Below are 20,487 nucleotides of genomic sequence, written 5' to 3' on the forward strand. Positions count from 1 at the left end.
CATTCTTCATCAACTACAATTTAAAAAAAATACACTTTTTTTTTTTTTTAAACCCCACACTACTTAAATGGGTAAGAGTGCAAAGCTTTGCTTGGTGCGGAGCTCCTGAATGCTGGTTGAGCGCCATTTTTCTCCTGGCACACATCTAGGGCAAAGGTTAGCTTGGCCACGGTCTGTGGTGCTTGTGGTATTCTTTTCTGGGCAGTAGCCGTGAAAACTACTCTAGGAATGTGATTGAAATTAGGCTCAGTGCCGTCATAATATCCTGACATATTGTTTTGACGTGTAATGTGTTGTCTTTGTGCTTGGCCACTAACGGAGACCAGTCAAATTACACGCATGAAGCAACATTCAGACTTTCTTCCTTCCAGGAAGAGTTTCCGCCCTCGAATTCCTTGGGGGATCCGAGTTTCCTCACTAGCACGTGCTCTCACGGCACAAAGCTATCTCTTCGCACTATTCATGTATGGGGCAGAATAAAACTTTGGCTTTATATTAATTACAGGATACAAGGTAACCACAGATATTTTTTTTCTGTTTGTAGTGATGACGATATCATCCTTCAACACTTAATGCAGGCATTACTTTCTCCCAAAGACTTCCCTGATAGCCCCTTGCAGGGTAAGACACCCAAACTCTGTGATCTCATGTGATTAGCCTTTCCACTTAGCATTCAAATGAGAGTTTTAAAGCCTGTTTCTCTCTTTCTCTCCTGACTGTGCCTGAAAACAGGGGCCATGCCTTATATAATGCACCAGCATGGAGTCCCAGCAGGATCTATTATGACTCGTTGGGCATTCAGACATTTCAGTTGGTTGGTGTGGATGTAGACAGGTCATTACTCTTACTTAATATCATGTCTGGACTTATGTCAATTTTCAGCATAATCACAACATCTGGCACGTGGTAGGTACTCAGGACTCATATGTTGACTTAATGACCGACTGACTTACTGACTGCAGGAATAGACATCAGGTGTATCCAGATCTTACTGCCAACTGGACATGTCACTAAAGGTCATGAATTATAATGCAACATTCTTAATAAGCAAGAGCCTTTGACTGCTGCAGATCCCAACGAGAGGAATGATCTACAAGGAAATACTAGCTCTTGCCTCCAGATGCCCGGTGAGAGCTGGGCTTCCTAAGGCCTTCATGGGAATCGGACAGGACCACTACTGTCTTTGTGTTCTTGATTCTGCCCCAACACAAACGTTGCAACCAAAGCATAAGGACCAGGCTAAGCGGTCTCTGGGTCCTCTGCGTTTGGGGTAGCAAAATTATGGTCTTACCTGTCGGTGCTGTTGGGAGACTTGAAACCCCAGGCCTGTGATGGGCTGGTTCTGCATTTTCTGAAGCAGGATCTTTTGCTGGAGCGGCAAGGGGGACCTTAGCAAGGGTTGGCTGGACAGGGGCTGGGTGGGCTGGGACGGCTGCTGTGGTGGTGGCTGAGCTGAAATGGAGCTCTGGGGCTGTTGTGGCTGTTGCGGCTGCTGCTGGGTGTAGTGTAGGAGAGAAGGCTTATTCTGGGAAGGCAAAACCGAAGGCATCTGCTGGCTTGCTTGATCTGAGTTAAAATGGAACAAAGGCTTAGTGTTGCCATGACGGGGTTCCATGGCCGTGTGCGGGGTGTTCATGAAACTTCGACTGAGATCCTGAGGCTTCTGCTGCATGAGCACGTCCAGGTGCCCTCCCTGGGCGGACGGGCTGGCCTTGTACATGTAGTTGGCCATCCCCTTCGGCTGGCTACCACTGCCTGCCACCCCGGCCATGGGGGAGCCCTGCGGGCTGAATGGTTGCTGGCCGAAAGAAGGGCTGGGGATTTTCTCCTGCCCAAATGGACCTGGCGATGGCCCAGCCGAAGAGGGCAAGGCCGACCAGGCGGTGGGCTGGTGCTGTTGCATCCGGGCATGCTGCTGGCGGTTGGCCGCGATCTGTTTGAGCTGCTGGGCATGCGACACTTCCTGCCAGCTCTGCAGGGCCCGGCTTGCCCCCGACGCCGTCTGCGGCTGAGCCTGGCTCTGTGGCACAGAAGGGACGGGGGAGGAAGCGGAGAGGGCGGAGTTGGCCATGGAGAATGCGGGGCCAGCGGATGGGGGCCTCAGCTGAGGAGAGCCCGAGGGGCCCTGGGTTAAACCCGGGGAGTATTCGCTCTTGATCACTGTCTTCTCCACGGGCAAAGAGGGCCTGGGAGTGCTCCTCTGGCTCTGCTGACCCAAGTCAATGTTAAATGGGTCGTCCTGCTTGATGGTGGCGTTGATCATGTTTTCCAGCTCGAGGTCACTCATGGGAGGCACTGAAATGTTTGTCAGTTCATTGAACAGCTCCTGAAGCTCTGGGTCCATCAGCTGCTCTATGGGGTCCTCTCCGTACCTATTGGAAAACATAGCCTCCTGGGTCAGCTGGCCATCCATGTGCTTACTGCAAGACAGAGTCTCCCCGGGTTCCTTCTTCACTTCCTTTAAGCCCATGTTAAAGATACCGTTTCCGGGAGGATGGGGTGGCAGAGTGTTAGTCTTCCGTAGGGATGCTTGGCTCATGGGCAAGGTCCCTGACATAATTGGATTTTGTCCATTGTTTACTTGGAGGCCCCCTTGTCCGGCAGAGAGGTTCTCCGCGACGCGGATTCTCTTGATGTCAAGGAATGAGTTGTCCACAAAGCCATTGGGCCTCTTGCTGTTGGCGGGAGACAGGTTACCCACCTGTTTTCTTTTCAAGGAACCCTGGAGCTGAAAACACAGGGACGATAAGAAAGAAAAATATGAGATATTATCCATATACACTTTTAGTCAAAAGAGATACGCTATTTCAATGTTTTGTTTTAATTTTTCCCATTTACACACAGCATGAATTCAGAAAGAAAAAGGTACCAATGAAGCACAGTCTGGAACGGAATGAAACTCACCCGACAGAATAGACTGTTCCTGGAGGAGCAGGTCAGTGAGTGATTAGAGATCCCACCGGTTCCCGTGATCAGAACATAGGTCAGTGGATGGAAAATACTTCACATGTCATCACAAGTCATTGATAATAGCTACAATGTGTCACCGAATGTGGTTTTCTGGAGCAGGCTGAAACACTCCACACATGGGTATGCACCCATGGCCCCACACAGCGACAGACGACTGGAATGAGCTCCATTTTGACCAAGATGGGAAACGCTGGACAGTCTAAAGATAGGACACAAGTTCCAGATTCTCTTTTTCAAGGATTCATCTGTGAAACCCTTCATCACTATTATCGTCTAAGTAAGTAATCAGAAGAGTTATATCTAAGGAGAGAGTGTATCTGTTATTCTACTCTTTTTCTTCCTGTAATTCCTCGCCTTTGCATCCACACCCAGGCTGAAACATCGTGTGGGTGCACGAACACTGTGAAGTTATCCTTTATCTAATGAGACCCTCTAAGCACAGATTTTCCTGGGGATTCATTTCTTATGTTGCCTGTCTCGAAAACTTAAAACCAAAACCAAGGTGCAGAGAACCAGTATTGCACATTGTTAAGAAGTCAGCCTCAGGAGCCTGCTACACTGCACTCAGATTCCTGTTCTATCGCTGAGTGCTGAGTGACCTTGCCACTCTATGTATCCAAGCCTCAATTTCCTTACCTGCAAAGTGGGGGCAATAACACTGCTTCATAGGAAGAAATGAGACAATGCATGTAGAAGTTCAGCACAGTGCTTACGATCGTCAGAACTCAATAAATTCTAGTTTATATTAAAAAATGGCTTACCACATTCTCAAAGAGGAGAGCCTCTCCAAACCACAAGAGTCACAACCAAATGTTCAAGCACTTCATTCACTAACTCAGTGATTAGATTGTGTGACGTGCACTTTAGATATTAAAGGGAAAGAAACTGAGGACTATACAGTCATATCGATAAATGAATGAGAAACAAAATATGCACCATTGATCTTGAGATCCTTGTTGGTTTGCATCTAAAGTGAGAGACAGTACTATCCAAGTGTGGCTTTCCCAGTACCGCTGACCCACTTAAATTATTTAATGTTTGCTCAGGATAATTGTAAAATACCTGAGGCAAGATACTTCCCAGATACAAAATGCTACCACTTTCCTTTTTCTCCCTTTTCATTTACTATCACTCCCCACCCTCCTGACAGTTTCTAGGTAACCTAAATAGAAAGTGAAATTAACATAACTGAGCATCTATTATATGCCAAGTATTTTAAAGACGGTTGCTTTATTTTTCTTAGTCTTTACAACAACCTGAATTAATATGTATTATTTGATAGCTATTATTTTATAGATAAGGAGACCAAAGCTCAGAGAGGCTAAGTAACTTGTCCAGTGTCACACAGCTAGTCAGCGGCAGACCTGGGCTTTAACTCAAGGTCTGTGTAATTCTGCAGCCTGTGGCATCTCCACTAGAGAATCTGCAATCAGCTTGTTTAGGGCTAGGGTCTCTCCTGTGTGAAGGGGCCAAGGACAGTGAGCAGACAGACATCCCGAATTTTTGGTGAAGTGAGAGGAGTCTGGGAATGGCCAGGATGCAGTTACAGGGTCAAATGTGAACAGTATGTTTCTTGTCATGTAGTTCTTCAATCCCTATTTCAAGAATCTCTTATCTAGGGGTGCCTGGGTGGCTCAGTTGGTTAAGCAGCTGCTTTCGGCTCAGGTCATGATCCCTGGGTCCTGGGATCCAGCCCCTCATCAGGCTCCTTTCTCAGTGGAGAGCCTGCTTCTCCTTCTCCCTCTGCCTGCTGCTCTGCCTACTTGTGCTCTCTCAAATAAATATATAAAATCTTTAAAAAAAAAAATCCCTTATTCTTTTACCTGTGGTTTTGCTCACTCACAAGTGGCATATAGTTAGGGTGGATGTCGCATGCTCTTCTAACCTGTTTTTACCTGTTCCCATTGCTGACTGGTAATCAGAGAAAGGAACCTGACCTAGACTGGGCCAATCAGTTCCTGCCAGAGGAATTCTGGAACCGGAGAAAGTGAGATCAGGCTTTCTTTGGATGACTGCATCATCATTTACAAAACTTGTGAGCTGTTGTTCCAATATCCAACCAAAGCCTCAGAGGAAGTGAGTCTGTAGAAAGAGAGAAGACTAACAGAGAGAAGAGAAACACAAGTTTTGGCAAAATTTCAGGGTTGGGTTTCAATCCCAGATCAGCCTGTCTCTTGTCTTGTTTTCCTTGATACATTGTGGAGCCTTTAGAATAAATATCCCTTTTAGCTTGAGCTAGCATGAGTTGGGCTTCTGTTATTTTCAACCAAGAGGCCTAACCAAGTCCCATGAAATATCACATTGGGTGATGCATGATCTGCAACAAGGCATAGGTATACTTTGCCCCTGGGTGTGAAGCTCCCCGTTCTGCCATCACTGCTGTCTCCGCACATTTGCTGACTGCTGAGCTCGCTATGCACTGACATAGGCAACAACATCACAGAACACTGTCAGCCATCACCACGCTCAGCAGAAACTCAAAACGCCCCCCAGCTGTCCTTGGGGGTCAGGAAGAACAAAGACCACAGGGGCTCAACCACGTTACCTCAAGAGTGGCCACAGTTTTTATTCCAGTGTAAGTTACATTTTGGAAGTCTTTTCACAACCAGTAAAGAACAAACAAAGGAATACATTCTTTTTCCAGGTTTGGGTGCTTGCCTTTGATCTACTTTCCACTGCTTGGAAAGAACCTGTTCTGCCAGATTCATTGCTCAGGCCACTCCCTGGGCAGTGCCTTGCAGAGGCTGGGAAGGAGCACTGGCACTTTCTCTAAGCCATCAGGACTGGAGGGGCTGTAACAGAATCAGTGGTGGCGGCAACAACAACAACAACAACAATAGTAATAATAGCAGTCATTCATTGAGGGTCTGCATGTTAGGCAAGGCATCGTGATAAGGTCTCTGCGTGGACAGTCTTATTTAAGTCTCACAATGACGAAGAATTCTCACCACACCTCCATGAGGCTGATGTTAATTCTACCCAGCCGCCTCCCCTCCCCAGTTTACAAAACAGAGACTAAAGGCTTGGAGACTGAGACTTCAAGGTCATGCAAATAATAAGCAGTAAAGCCAGGGGCATCCAATTCCTGGTTTTGGCTTAGGTCATGATCTCAGGGTTCTGGGATCAAGCCTTGTGTCGGCAGGAAGTCTGCTTTAGATTCTCTCTCTCCCTCTCCCACCTGCCCCGCCACTTGTGTATTCTCTCCCTCTCTCTCTAAAAAGGAAAAAAAAAAAAAAAGCAATAAAGTCAGAAATCCAACCAAGCATTTGCACTACAGAGCCTGTGCTGTGCGGTAAATGGTATCCTTTATAAAGTGTTATCTCTTAGAACATTTTCCTGCCCATACCTAGAAAATAACAGGCACAGAGGAAGTAAGACTTGTTTCTTAGGTATATGTGTGGGGTTACCACCAGCATAGCTGGAGGGAGGGGTGACTTCAGATGGGGGGCAGAAGTCTTCCTTCAGTGATGTCGGCTAAAGGGGATTCCACTGGGACTCCATCAGGCACGACACTTTAGCAAGACAATTCTGGGGACAGTCTGTATCCAGCTTCATAGAACTTTCTAATCAAAGTTATGTCATCAAGAGCCGTCAGATGCAGAGACACATTAGACATCAAGCTAATCGGCCAAGACAATCAAAGATTCTCCAAGTTCAGCCTTGACTTTGAAGTGTATCCTTTGCTGGACTAGTTTCTCCATCGTATATAGCTGTGAATTATGGTAGAGAATCTCTAAAGGTTCTATAACAAAAGGCAAATATTCTAGAAGGAGTAGAGGAGGAACACAGTTTGTCACTAATATCTCAGTGAGAAATGGTTCATCAGAGAATTCAATGTCATTTTACAAGCCAGGAATAGTCCCAGGAAATGAGACTCAGTCAGAGGAGGGAAGACCTGAGTTTAAATTGAAGATGAGGGGCAGGACAAGGGAAATGAGCAGCTCCACACTTGGACCTTTCCAGTGGCTGTGAAGCTGGGCTGCGGGAAGCTAGAAGTGTAGAGCCTGAGTACCAGATAGTCCAGCAACTTCCGGAAAGCAGTTAATAGTATTCAAACAGGACAGAAAAGAATCTCCACAAATAAATCTCTCACCCACCGCTGACTTACCCATTTCGCACTGTTAGGTACACTAGGGCCCACAGGAGACTTAGGGGCCCACAAAAATGTTTGAATTTCTCTTAAAACAAGAGAAATGGAAATTTTCAGTTGAAGAAATGTTTCCATACAGAACAGTAATATATTTATCGTTATGTCAGCATGTTCGTAGAATATAATTCTTCATTTTTTAGTTTTTTTTTAAGATTTTATTTATTTGTCAGAGAAAGAGAGAGAGTGAGCATGAGCGAGGGGAGGGGCAGGCAGAGGCAGAGGGAGAAGCAAGCTCCCCGATGAGCAGGGAGCCTGATGCGGAACTTGATCCCAGGACCGTGAGATCAAGACCTGAGCCGAAGGTAGATGCTTGACCCATTGAACCACCGAGATGTCCCAAATACAGTTATTTAAATTGTGAAGGAAGAAGGGGCCACCTCAGAAGAGCACCTGAGGCTCCCCCTAAGGCTGTCACCTAATAACCATTGCATACAGAAGCTTAGGAGAGGTACTCTAAGAGTTGTGTGGAGCCTCACACAGCTCTCTGAACCTGTATTCCCATCCTCATTGTATAAGTGAAGAAATCGTGGCTCCTAACAGGAAGTTACATAGTGAATGATACGGAGACAGGATGCCCCTCCTCGCCCGCCCCAGTCTGACTGGCCCCAAAGTCCTCGTTCTCCATCACTAAGCACATTGCTTGCTTTCCCTTCTGCCTTCAGCTCACCAAAGACTGACCCTGTTCTGGACACGGTGGACACAGAGACCCAAGACCTAAGGATCCCAGAACAAAGATGTATCGCACACACAGGACAGAGGTAAGGGCGTTCGGGACGTGTGGGGATGGATGGCAGGGAGAGGCTGGTGACATCACTGGTTAGACGTAGACGGTGAAAGCTCTGGACATCACCCTCAAGGCTCCAACAGGAGAAAGGGAAGAGACCAAGGGTCACTTGGTCAGTCAGAAAGATTTAGGAACCATGCAGAGAGTTCTGAACCCAGACCCAACCAAATCATCCCTGGCCTTAGGGAGCTATGCAGATGATGGAGCCGGTGGCAGGACGTAAAGTCTTCAAACAAGCCCCACATGTTACTATTTATACTTTTCCCATCACCTACATGGGCTAGGAAGCAGGTTTTCTTGCGTACAATAAATCTGCGCCCAGACTTCTATGTTTAATTTGTGAGATTATGTGCACAATATCACCCTTTCACTGGCTATCCAAGAAAGGGCTTCTTTCGGGAACGATTTCAACACAGCAAGTCTGGTCTGGTTTGCACACCACACAGAAATCACTGTGCTTTGCTGAGGTCCAGCAGACTGTTTCTTTTCACTCTCGTCCTTGTTCGGATTCTCCTACGTGAACACCTCGGTGCTATTTCAGGCCTGTGGTCTCTGCTGGGGGAAGGCTGAGGCCTGCTGAGGGCCCCAGGGCCAGACAGAGTGACCTGCCTGCCCCCAAGGGGGCTGGGAATGGAGGTGCTGGGACAATGCCTACGGCCTGGAAAAACCCAGCACGTGGTGGAGTTGGGCCGGGGTCCCTCAGTAAACTTTCCGGGGGCCGGGGTCCCTCAGTAAACTCTCCTTTTGAACAGCTGTACTTCGCTCTTCCAAAGGACTCGAAATGTAAACTTCCTGGAGGGATTTAAAAATGCCACTATTGCACAATCCCCTGGTTTCTGTTTCTTGCCCTGCTCCCTATCCCTTTTCACAAAATAAATGCATTCTTTGTCTCCTAGGCTGCCCTAGAAACAGGGAATATGCCACACAAAGGTAACAATTCAGTCCATAGGTCACATTTCTCCCCCCACCCCAAGTAGATTTCTGCCTTTCTCTTGTGCATAAGCACCAAGAACCACATTTCCCACACTGCTGAGGTCCTCCGGGGAATGAGTATCTTGGTCTCATTATCTGTAAGCTTTCCTCAGGCCATTTTACTCATGTCTGATTAGTGAGAGGGTGGGGAGGGACTAACGCTCCAAATAACTTGGGATTCTAGAGTTGATTCCTGACATGAAGTCTGGGATCCTGGAAAGGTGGATTCCAGAGCTCAGTGTAGTACCAGAGGTGAGCTGATCTTCCCTCAGTCTCTTGCCCCCAACAAACTAGATGGGATTTTCAGTCTTTTGCTAAAGGCACCTGAATGCTCCCCCTTCTTATTGGGCCCCTGCAGAGTTCTGAGCTATCTGGTATTGTGAAGTTATTGTTTTCTACCCCTGTAATGTTTACGTTTGCCCAACTAGAGTTTATGCTCTTTGGGGGTGGGTGCCGTGTGTTATGCTTGACTGGGTTCCTCTCAGAACCCACCACAATGCTGGGTATATTGTAGGTGTTCAAACAGCGGTCCATGGGCAGATCTGAGAATCTGGGAAGCTGGATCCTTCTAACGAAGGAGGAGGAAAACACTGGCGTAGCAAGAAGGCTGTGGGAACGTTTTCAGTGTCAACTGTCAAGCAATTTAATGGTTCTCCTAGAGTTTGGCTTGAGTGCTCAAGTTCTTCCGAACCCTGAAGTCAGAGGAATGGGAAGTCCCGAGAACGGGGACCCCATTGTCATCTGCGTGAACAGAAAGTGAAGGGGTGCATGAGGCTTTGTGATAGACTCTGTGCTGAGTCTCTGGAAGGGATTCCGAAGCTGGGGTCCAACGCTTAGCCCCATCTCGACTCCATGCCCTATATGATGAATGTGCGGGAGTGGACAGTCGGAGAAGGACAGTCAGAGCATACATCTTGTATGCTTTTCAATAACTTCCACTTCTACTTTTTAAAGAAAAAGTAGGAACTTTTTTCTTTTTTGGTAAAAGCTGTCAGGGAAGGCGTGTTAGATCTATTTGGGAAATTGGTTCCATCACTTTGTTCCAAAAGGTCTGAACTCTGAGATATGTGACTATTTGAGTGAAGAAAAGAAAAGAGTTATTCTTCATAAAATCCCCCGTGAAGTGTTACATGGAAGCAAGAATATTGCCAATTAGGGATATCTTGATAGAGAAAACAAGTCAACACACTGTCCTTCTAAAGACACTAAATGCCAAATGCCCCATATTTAAAACGTCTTTAATGTTTCCCCGTCCTTTCCCCATCTTTCCTGGATGGCTTGTGGTAGAGTAACTAAAGAGCTGGAATTTGCCTCCGAAACTTTCGTCACAAGTGCAGGGGAAGGGTGTTTCACTGTAGTGTGGACAATTCTCAGTGTGGACAATTCCACCAATTCTGCCTGGAGACTGGTGCACGTTTACTATCAACCTACAAAAAGGGAAGAGAGGCAGACATCCTATTTTATGGAGGCAGATGGGAGGACATGGGACTTTGAGAGGGCATGGAATTCACCCTGAGATGTACATCCTGTCCTCCTCCAGTTTATTGTATAAGCTCGGACTGGTCATTCACCTCCCTGCTGGTCGGGACACAACGTCATACATGAAGCACCATATGGGTTCCCAGCTCAGAGCAGCACTCCATTGCTGGGAGCTCCCTTTTAGTAGGAGAGGCAGAACTTGAACCCAAGCCTGTGTGATACTTCCTTCCTACTGCCATCTTGTTACGTGTCAGGTGTGTGCTAGACAGAGGCAAAATGAAGAGAACGAAAGGGGCTTTTCCTCACCTGTATAATGGCATTTGCTTACTCATTCATTCAACAGGCATTTATTTGGCACCAAGTGTACACTCGGTGAGACCGTCTATGTCACAAAGTTGCTGTGAGGACCGAGGGCTTAAAACACATAAAGGGCCTGGAAGATTGGTCTTAGAACATGATGCTCAATGGCTGTTAGAACCAATTAAAGAAAAAAAAAAAGAGGTTGACCAATCTGTCTGGAAATAAAGCCAAAAGTGGTCATGCCGTGCGACGGTTGCTCTGTAGGGTGTGCACGGGATTACAGTCATGGAGGGAAGGAAAAGAATCCCTCTGCCTTCCCTTCCCATGAAGTGCCCCCTGATATGTAAATCAATGTGATGTTTTGTGAAATTCGGATATTCTGCTAGCGACAGTGTAAACAAAACCTGTTGTTTAACAACAGAGGCATGTTTAAATTAAATCAAAAAGTTCAAAGTAGGATGATTTTCCCACAACGTCTACAATTTTGATGTCATTCCAGATCTACTCCGTGATAGCCAGTGTGATCAGCCTGCTGACGACATCCTTAGTCACCCTGGCGAGTCGCTGCAATGGTCGTAAGGCAGGGGCCTGCGGGGACCGTCTTTCAGAGAGCGACTCTCCAGGTTTAGCAGAAAAATGAACAGAATATTCTCGAAAAGCCTCACAAACCCAACTGCTTTGTGCATGAAATACTTTACCCGTGATTCACTTTTTTGCCCAAAACATATCAAAGGGAATCCAAAGTAAATGCTACGTATAAAATGTTGGCGATTCTCTTGAAATCTTGAAACGTCCTCCTCAGCAGAATGTACAGTGTAGGAAGCATCATTAATGATGTGGCTTCTCGCTCCCACTTTGCTGGGGGCCCAGTCTGGAAGCTGTCGTTTGAAGAGGCCTTGCTGGAGGCCCGTCTGCTTCGTGAGGCCTTGCCCTCCTATGTTCCCTCCTGTTCTTTCTCCTGGCTTTTAAGATTTTAGCACTTGGTCTGACTGGTTTTTTGCAATTGTTTCAGGCCTGTGAGTTTTTCATTCTGACATCATGCCAAGACGATGTGGAAGAGAGCCTATTGTCGCTCCTCCACTCCCCTAGCCCAGGCCAGCACCGACCCAGGGAAGGACTCACAGACTGGCTGGTGATCTGACTTACTGGGCACTCACTGGTCTGGGAACACGAGATGAGTCCTTTTATGGGTCATCTAGGATTCTCTGCCATTGCCCTGGACCATGCCCCCTTTATACAGCCCAGGGCTGATTTCTTGGCAACTCTCTGTCCCACCGTGGAGCTGAGAGATACTGAAGAGGTAGGGAGAGCACGGGTGCTTTAAGCGGTGGCTTTTCTTTTCTTATGCTGGTGGGATTTGGACTCATAGCAAAACACTGGTCAATTTGAATATCAGGGGAAACGAGATGGCAGAGAGTGTCTCATACCACTCAAGGGTTGTCTATTAATTATTTTGGAGTCTGAACATGACTACTAAAGAACTCTCACCTTTTGGTAAAATAATGTAAAACACAGACACCCCTAATTCCAAAGCAGGGTGTCCCCTTCCTCTTCAGTGGCTTCTCTGACTTCAACAGGTATTAAAGGTCCCTATCCTCCCTGGCCTCTTTCTCCGGGATCCCAGTCTTCATTCTTCTTCAGGCTCCCACTGCTTTGAACACAGCAGGCTCCCCAGTAGCTTTCAAGGACATTCTGAGATTTGACTCTGTATGTTGTCTCTCCCCACCCCAAACTGTTCTCCACGTAGCAACAAAAGGGATCTCCTTTTCACACCCCAGCTTCGGCTACATTACTTACTGTTACTATTTTTTACATTTCTAAAACACAGAGGGTGCTTTTAGCTTCAGGTCTTTGTGTATACTGTTTTGTCTCACTGGAATATGGCACCTCGATGGACTTGGCCTCCTCTATCAGACTCGGCTTCTTCTTTTCCCTACATCTTACCTTACTGTGACCCTGGCTGTGATCTTCCCTGGCCACCCAGCTGAACTGCGTTCTCACTACTGCCTTCCACGCCAACCTCTTGATTGCTTCAGTTCTCGTTACAATTTCCAAATATTTTTAGGAATTGGCTTTCGATTTTTAAGTCCATCTTCCATGTTATAAAATCAGCCCTAGAGAGGGAGGCCTGAGCCGTGTGTTGTGTTTCTGATTACTGTAACTCATCCTTAGTGTAACCCAAACAAATATGTCAGAAATACTGTTAAACAGCGGCAAACATCTAGAAGGAAACCCTTCAAGATACTGAAGTACCTTCTGCTGGTGGGATGATGGAGGTTTTCCCCCCATTTTATTCATATGTCTGTTGTTCTAACTTTTTTTACATAAAACGTATATTGTCTATATAATTGAGATTGAAGTGTGTCTGTCCTTGCTCACCACCTTCCTCTGAGAATCTGACCTCCATTCCCTGGTTGAGGGTTTCTGATCCTGGGACACTCCATTTCCTCCAGCTTCAGCAGACTGGATCAAAGTAGGTATTCGAATCAAACTGAACCAACTCACTGTTTTTCTAGTAAGTGGCTATTGAAACAAGACCCTCTTAGCAGTCTCCGTGCACTTGCAATGAGAGATACACGGGGCTGCCTGTGCTGGAGTCATTCTCAGCCATGGACAGCCAGAGACAGGGAGATCAAGTCCACAGAGATGCAAAGTCCGGAGGAGAACCAGCGTTGGGAGACAAAGACAGAGAGAGTTTCCTGAAGAGTTCCGGTTCCTGGTTCCAGTACTCTGGGAGACTCAATTATATTTCCTGTAATCGAGACACCCCGTACCTTCCAAGAAATCTCCTCCCACCTTTCCTCTCCTTCCCTCCCTCCTTTCCTTTCTTCCTTCCTCCCAACTCGTTCTTTCTCTCTCTTCCTCTCTTTTTCTCTCCCTCCTTCCCGCCCACCTCCCTCCCCTCCTTTACTTCCTTCCTTCCTTCCTTCTTCCTTTTCTTTCTTTCTCTTTCTTTCTTTCTCTCTTTCTTTCTTTCTTTTCTCTTTGCTTGGGATACTTTACAACAGCTTCTGTTACTTGGAAGGAATACTTATCAACTAAAACAAAGATGTAAGAAAGTCAGTCATTACATTCAACCTAAAGTTTTCATAAGGTAAAATGTGCATTTTTCTTGCTTGATTAAAATAGAAAAGCCAAGTAGAGGCTAAATGCACGCATTGCTTTTGGTTTCTCTTTCAACTTTCCACGTGTGGTCACTCACCCAGCCCCTCCACGGCCTTGCAGAAAGAGGAGCCCCATGAATGGGGAGCAAGGCCGCTGTTCTGTGACAGCAGCATGCTAAGAGGATTGCCACCATCTGCCACACCTCTACCCTGCACACCCAGGGGATGTCCTGAGATCACATCGCCCCCTGGTTCTCCCCTCAAAGCATCAAAACATCCTGAAATGAAAAACTTCCATCTGAATCATGTCTGGACACCCCGGGCCACCAATGTGCAAACTCGTTGGGGTGCAGTCACCTGGAGACAGAGGCAGGATGGGCAGACCTTTTAAGAGGTCCCCGCAATTTCGGGGCATCTTGAACTCCATTACAAAGGAGTGTTAAGCAGCATTTAGAGGGAGTTTGGCAAAGTACCTGAAAGCACCAAACAGCTCCTTTGATGTTCTTGGCATTGATGTCATCATTCTTTTGAAACTTTTGAAGAAATATTTTTCTTATAGCAACTGTATCTAGGTTCAATATAGAGTGTTGACGTGTGCTTTCTCTGGCCTAATGTTAGCCCGAGTGACTGTGAACCATCTAGACAGATAGTCTTTTAGAGAGGACCTCAGCTTTCGCTTCAGCCTGTGTTTATTTTCACATCAAAGACACATCTAAGGGGAAATTGCTTAACTAGCTCTATGAAACATGAAGAGGTTTACAGAGATATTTGGTTATAATTGAAAAAACCCAAACCAAAACCTATACTCCCGGCAATTTGAGCCTTTCAAGCCCGGAAATGAGAATTTATAATGGCAGATAGAAAAGTTCCTTTGCTCTCCATGAAGGTCTGAATGCAGGCTTTTTCAGGCAGGAATTAACATCCCACTATTTGCCATACATTTATGGGAAATGATTCTTGATGATTTAAATGACATGCAACGGGGGACAATAAAGCCTTTATATTGTTTGCAGTTTAACTATTCTTTGAAGCAATGTCCTATAGCTATCTGATGTCCTCACTTTGATCTAACTTGCTTAGCCCAGTAATTATATGACTGAGATGAATTCTCCACCTGACAGGTTCCAATTCTTCATGTGTGGTCATATTCTTTGAAGAGGGAAAACAAAACAAAACAAAACAAAACCCCTACCTATACTGGAAAAGAAAATTTAACCAAGTCAAAATTGTGCATCAAGGGTAATTCTCTGTGTCAAAAAAGAAGGCTGGATAGGAGGCCTCCTCCCACATGATGAGAACCACTGTTTTCCAGGACATACCTCTGTTCTTCCTGAAATCATTAACCGAGAATACGTTACAGTCCCTTTCCGTGAATTTGTTTCATGATAAATCAGTATTGATCATCTTAAAAAAAAATGAGAGCAGAATCACTAACCTGGGCCTCAGGGATTTGCTAACTGACCACTCCTGGATGGGACAGAACTGTCCACCCTGCTATGAATGGTCGCAGGACAACCAGGCAAGTGAAAGAGCGCATTTTGCACCATTCCGCAAAGAAAACTATTCAATGTGTTAAGTCTGCTGAAAATATAAAAGCACGGTCTTGACTCAGGAAGCTCATAATCCTCAGAAATATTGCTGCTGCTCATTGCATTTGCCTTTTAGACACAATACGGGACAGGTTCAAACTAAGGACGCTCACCAACGGCAACCATGGAAATCAGTTTTAATCCAGGACGTCAGCAGGAGTGATCCCCCCAGGACTTTAGCCCCCCATCCGCAAGCATACACTTCTTCCCTGTAGCCGGCTCACAATGAATATCTTGTATCCACTAGTTATATTTCGATGATAAAACACTTCCTTGTCCATGACCAGATCTCTGTATCTGTCCCCATATGCCATTCCAATCTCAAAATTGATTTTTCTCTTCCACTGGTGTATTTTCTTCATTCTCCTCAAGTCTCAACTCATAGCTCACTCCCTCTCCAAGCCTCATTGGGATCCCTATTCTATTATTTCGAGCCCCGGTAGGCCACTCTATCCATGGTTTGCTTTCCTTATGTATTTAATGCTTTTGGCTTATAACTGTTATGAAACCTTTGCAGTCCCCCCAGCAAGACTGTGAACAATGTTACGTGTCTCCTAACGCCTTTGGAGGCAACATGTTGTTGCAGGCAAGAGTATGATCTTCCGTGTCAGAGACTCAGATGTAAGTCCTGGCTCCGTCCTCCACGAGACAGGAGGCTCTGGGTAGTTTACCTCATGCCCCCCAGCTCCGTTTCCCTCTCTGCATAACGGAGATAATAGTTCCAGCTCAGTTGTTGAAGTGAGTCTCAAATGAGACCATGTCTATAAAGCCTGGACTCAAAACACGGCAAATAATGGCTTCATAAATAGCAGACTTTTTTTTTCCTTTTTTAGTTTTTGGGGTCCTTTTCCAAGACTTAGATGAGAGTTAGGCATACAGCAAGCAGGGAAAAGATGAAACAGCATTCACTGAGTGACTGCGCCATGGGAGGCAATTTACATACATCATCCCTTGGAATCCCGGCTTCCCTATCTACTAGCAGCCTGACCATGGGCAAGTTACCTAACGTCTGTGCTTTCATTCTTCTCATCTGCCGGCCAAATATTACATCTGATATCATAAAGTGATACACAGATTCAGTGAATACATGCAGAGTGCTTAAAAACATCCCAACACGTAGAAAGTGCCCCATAATACCAGCTTTTATTATGATTACGATTAAATTGTTACAACAACCTTGAGAGAAGATATAAAGAGCCTCCTTTATAGACGAGAAAAATGAGACGACAAAGGGTTGCCCAGTTACTAACTGAACCAGATTTTCCTGGCTGTGAAAACCCATGGCCGTTATGAAAGGTACCCTCTGGAGGAAACTCCCATTTCATGCTAGGGGGTTAGTCCAGGGAAGCACTATGGTGACTCCCGGGTCCTCAGGGAACCGTACATCACAGGCGAGGCTGCCGGGAAGCAGGCCTGGCAAGAGCAGGTAAGAAGTGAGTCTCCGTGAGACGTCCGACATGGCTTCTCTGGTTTGATCACCATGTAGCGAAATATGGTCGTCCAAATTTTGAAGACATTAAAGCATTTTAAGCAAGTAAGTGGCATGATCTGAAATGTATTCTAGAAAAAAGACTCTCACAACCAAGTAGTTGTGGGTGGATTGGAGATAGGGCAGTACAAGCCAGAAGACTAATGAGGCTGTCTCAGCATCATTAAGAGATGGGGAGAACTGGATGTGGGCTAAGGTGGTGGAAGTGGAAATGAATATAATGGGAAAGAACTTAGGAAAAACAGAAATCAAATGAACTTTGTGATTAATTCCACGTGGGAAAGGGGTGAGGACCAAATATGGATTTCTAGATTCGTGACTGAACGGATGATGGAATCGTTTGCTGAGAACAAAAAATGTAGGGGGAGAAACGTGTTTCCTAATGGGATGGTGGGGAAGCAAATGATGGGTCTGAGCTTGAGTGTGTTGAATTTGGGATGCTGTAGGGCATGTACGTGGAGACACCCCCTTACTAGCAAGAGAGTCAGCATTGCAGACCAGTCTCTATAGATGGGGGAGAAATGCACCAAGCATTAGTTGAAAGGATGGGGTTGTGGGTGTCCAAATAAAGAGTGAGGAGTGAGAAGGGAAGGGATAGGAATGGAATTCGGGGGATATCAAAAGTTAAGGAGAGAGGAATGAAGTCAGGAAAGGAGCAGCTCAAGGGCAGAAGAAGAAAGCTTCAGGGAGGGAGAGAGCTACCCCATGAATGAGCAGAGGCTACCTGGAACAAAGGCAGAGCTGCATCTCTCACATCCGGCATATGATGGTGGTTGGAGAAAGACGCCCAAATACAGTGTGTGCTGCGGACGGAACGGGAGGTCACGAAAGGGAAACAAGGTGGGTGGATCATTTTCCCTAAATGCTAGAGAGAGAGAGGATAGCAGCTTAGGGAGTCACAGGACTGAAGTCTGCCTTGTCATTTTTTGTATCCCTTACAGCAGCAAGTACGATACTTTGCATTTTGGAGGTACGCAAACATTTTCGAGTGGATGATTCTGTGTCCTGGCCTTATTCTTCCATTTTGTCTCATCCATTTCTTCCATATTTTCTTCTCTTCCCTATTCCAGTAAGGGATGCAGTGAGGCTGCAATTCCTTCCTCGAATACTAGAGGGAAGGCCTGGACTTTGCCTGTTTCTTCTGAAGTGGTTAAATAAATTATGTGTAATAAGAACTTTGGTGTACACCCAAAGCCAGCCGAGACGTGAGGGAAGCCAGGCCCTAAGAAACATAGGTGTCAATGAGAAAGCAGAGATGTTGCTTTATGGGTGTTCTTCTGGTTGGGTTCAAGTCCAAATGAATATGGGTAAGTGGGGAAATCCCATTTGGTGAACAGAAAAACTACCCTAAGAAAGACGGGAAAAGGAGATGGATAGCACTGGATGGCTCAAGGGCAATTCCAGTAGCGTGGATTTTCAGGAACTCTAGGGATAGTAAAAGCCTATTTAAAATGGTACCCTGCTTGATCTTGATAAGCACAGATATTTCAAAGCATCGGGATTGGGTCTAATCACTTGTCAAGTTAAGGTCACATATGGGCTTGCTTTTGACCAGACAGTTTCATGCTACTGAATAAGAAGGATCTAATGAAGTTTGATCTTTGGATGCCTATCATTATGTATTATCAAGCCTATCGTCTTCTCCATCAAAGAAAACATAGTCAGAAAATAGGAGGAGGAGGGCGAGAACAATCCAACAAGCCTTGATCCATCCATGCATCAATGGAGGCCATTCTCCATTCTCCGTGTTCACCTAGCAAGTGCACATCATTTCATTTCTTGCTTTGCTTCTCATCATATTTTTACACTTTCAATATCATTTAGGAACATTCTTTTCTCCTCCACGGTATGGAGAGTCACAGGTGCCTTTTTCTTTCTCTTTATTACTTTTGGCAGTAGAAAGAGAGATTTTTTTCTCTCTCCCATTGACCTTCACCTATCCGTAGCAAATTCACTGCTTTATGACAAGAGCTAACATGGTCATACGCAGGTGCAATTTATCTTTGCACGCAGTTGGTCTGCATGCATGTATCTGTGCGGGTAAGCTTCTCTTCTATTGTTTGACTCCTTTTAACTCCACTTAGATCTCTCTAATCACAGTTTGGAATTCACCTGAATTTCCCTGCTGGGAGAGCTGAAAAAGCTGACATCAAGTTGCAAAGACCACAGCTCTGAAAAGGAAATAGCACATCTTTATTGGTGGGATACATTAAAAGATATGAATGTGAGGTTTTTAAGTAAGATGTTGCATACGCATAACCTCTAGGTGCTTGACAGTGACATTGTCCCACATGTTGGCCATCTCCTCCATAATTAAAGAAATGCTTTGTAAGAGAATAGAACTGTTTGATTTTCACACTGAAACATTATTCTGGGAATTCAGAGCCCACAGCTCACTATGCCCAATCCAAAGCATGGAAATCGTTCATACAAATCTTTTCATGAGGTTGAGAGAGGTTTTTGGCATTCTAGTTCCATTCTTCTCTGAGGGAGAAAATTTAATTTCTTATAATTTCTTACATGTCCATTCACAAGGTTAGGGTTTTTTTTTTTTTTTCCTTAAAAAAGTTGCTATAGCAACAACCACCTATTACGGGGTTCTTCCTTGAGTACTTACAAACGCTGCTTGCTAACAAGCAGATCCCTGTGCCCCTTGGAAGTCCAGAGAGAAACATCAGCATATCCAGTAGGAAAAGATTAACCAAATGGTGTAAAGAAACAATTTTCTGAAATGGAAACAAAAGCACGGATGCTTCCATCAGTTGGGGCCCCACACACATATAATGGTTGCTCCTCTAAAAAACATCAAGCAAATGATTCCCCGGTGACCAGGCTTGGGAGGGCCTTGAAGGGGGCTTTGGAGAGGTAAAGGGACTCATCCAGGACTTTCCCAAAGAGAGCCTGAAGCTCTGGTTTCTGATCAGAACTCAGACACCAAGTTGCGTGGCATGCAGCATGACCCGAAGCAACGTCCATCTCAAGAGCGTGGCATTGGGCCTGCCGCCCTATGTTCCTGGAGTGCTGGTAGGGTTCGGCTCAAGGAACTGCGTCCATCTCTTCCCCTTTCCTGGGGGCAGTTGGACCAAAAAGCCGAGCCACTGGCTATGCTCTTTGACCTACCTCAAATGTCAGCGGTAGTATTTGTGCTGACCTCATGGCAGTCTATGAAGTGTACCGGGGTATAGAAGCCATCTGCTGAACCAAAAGGAGACCGTTCTTCCATAGCTCTCTCCCCTCTGTGAGTCTACTTCCGGGGCAGGAGGGGAGGTCTTGCCCCTCGTGCCCAACCTTCACTCTCCACTATCATAGTTTCCTTGGCTTGAAGGAATAACCAGCAGTACATTCCTGAGGCTAAACTCACCGCTTTCTGTGGAAGAGGACACGCACCTGGCCTTGTGAAAAGTGTCGTCTGAAAAAGCCAGAAAAGGGAAGCCGAGAGAGAGAGAGTGTGTGTGTGTGTAAAAGCCACTGGGTCAATTGCGGAGAAGAAATGTCCAGCATTTCCGCCTGATTTCCCTCTGTGGGTTTGTCAGCAAAGGATCTGCCCTCTGCACTGGGGGGCCCACTCTATGTTTGAGTCATGGAAAATCATAGAGCAAGAGGCAAGAATGCAGAAACATGTTTGGCTTCATCTTTTAGGAACAAGCTGA

The 20,487-nt window shown here is 45.8% G+C and overlaps 1 protein-coding gene across 1 annotated transcript in view; it reads right to left on the reverse strand.

The window, feature by feature from the left end:
• Window positions 1-20,487, reverse strand: part of MAML2 (mastermind like transcriptional coactivator 2) — a gene marked incomplete at its 5' end in the record, with an annotated part of 343,294 nt that overhangs the window by 107,771 nt on the left and 215,036 nt on the right. The window contains one exon of the mRNA XM_080815310.1: window positions 1,292-2,728. Within this exon, the coding sequence (XP_080671436.1) occupies window positions 1,292-2,728 (1,437 nt within the window). The remainder of the gene's footprint in view (window positions 1-1,291; window positions 2,729-20,487) is intronic.

The sequence above is a fragment of the Martes martes genome, assembly GCF_963455335.1.
Source record: "Martes martes genome assembly, chromosome: 10".
In the NCBI taxonomy this organism is placed as follows: Eukaryota; Metazoa; Chordata; class Mammalia; order Carnivora; family Mustelidae; genus Martes; species Martes martes.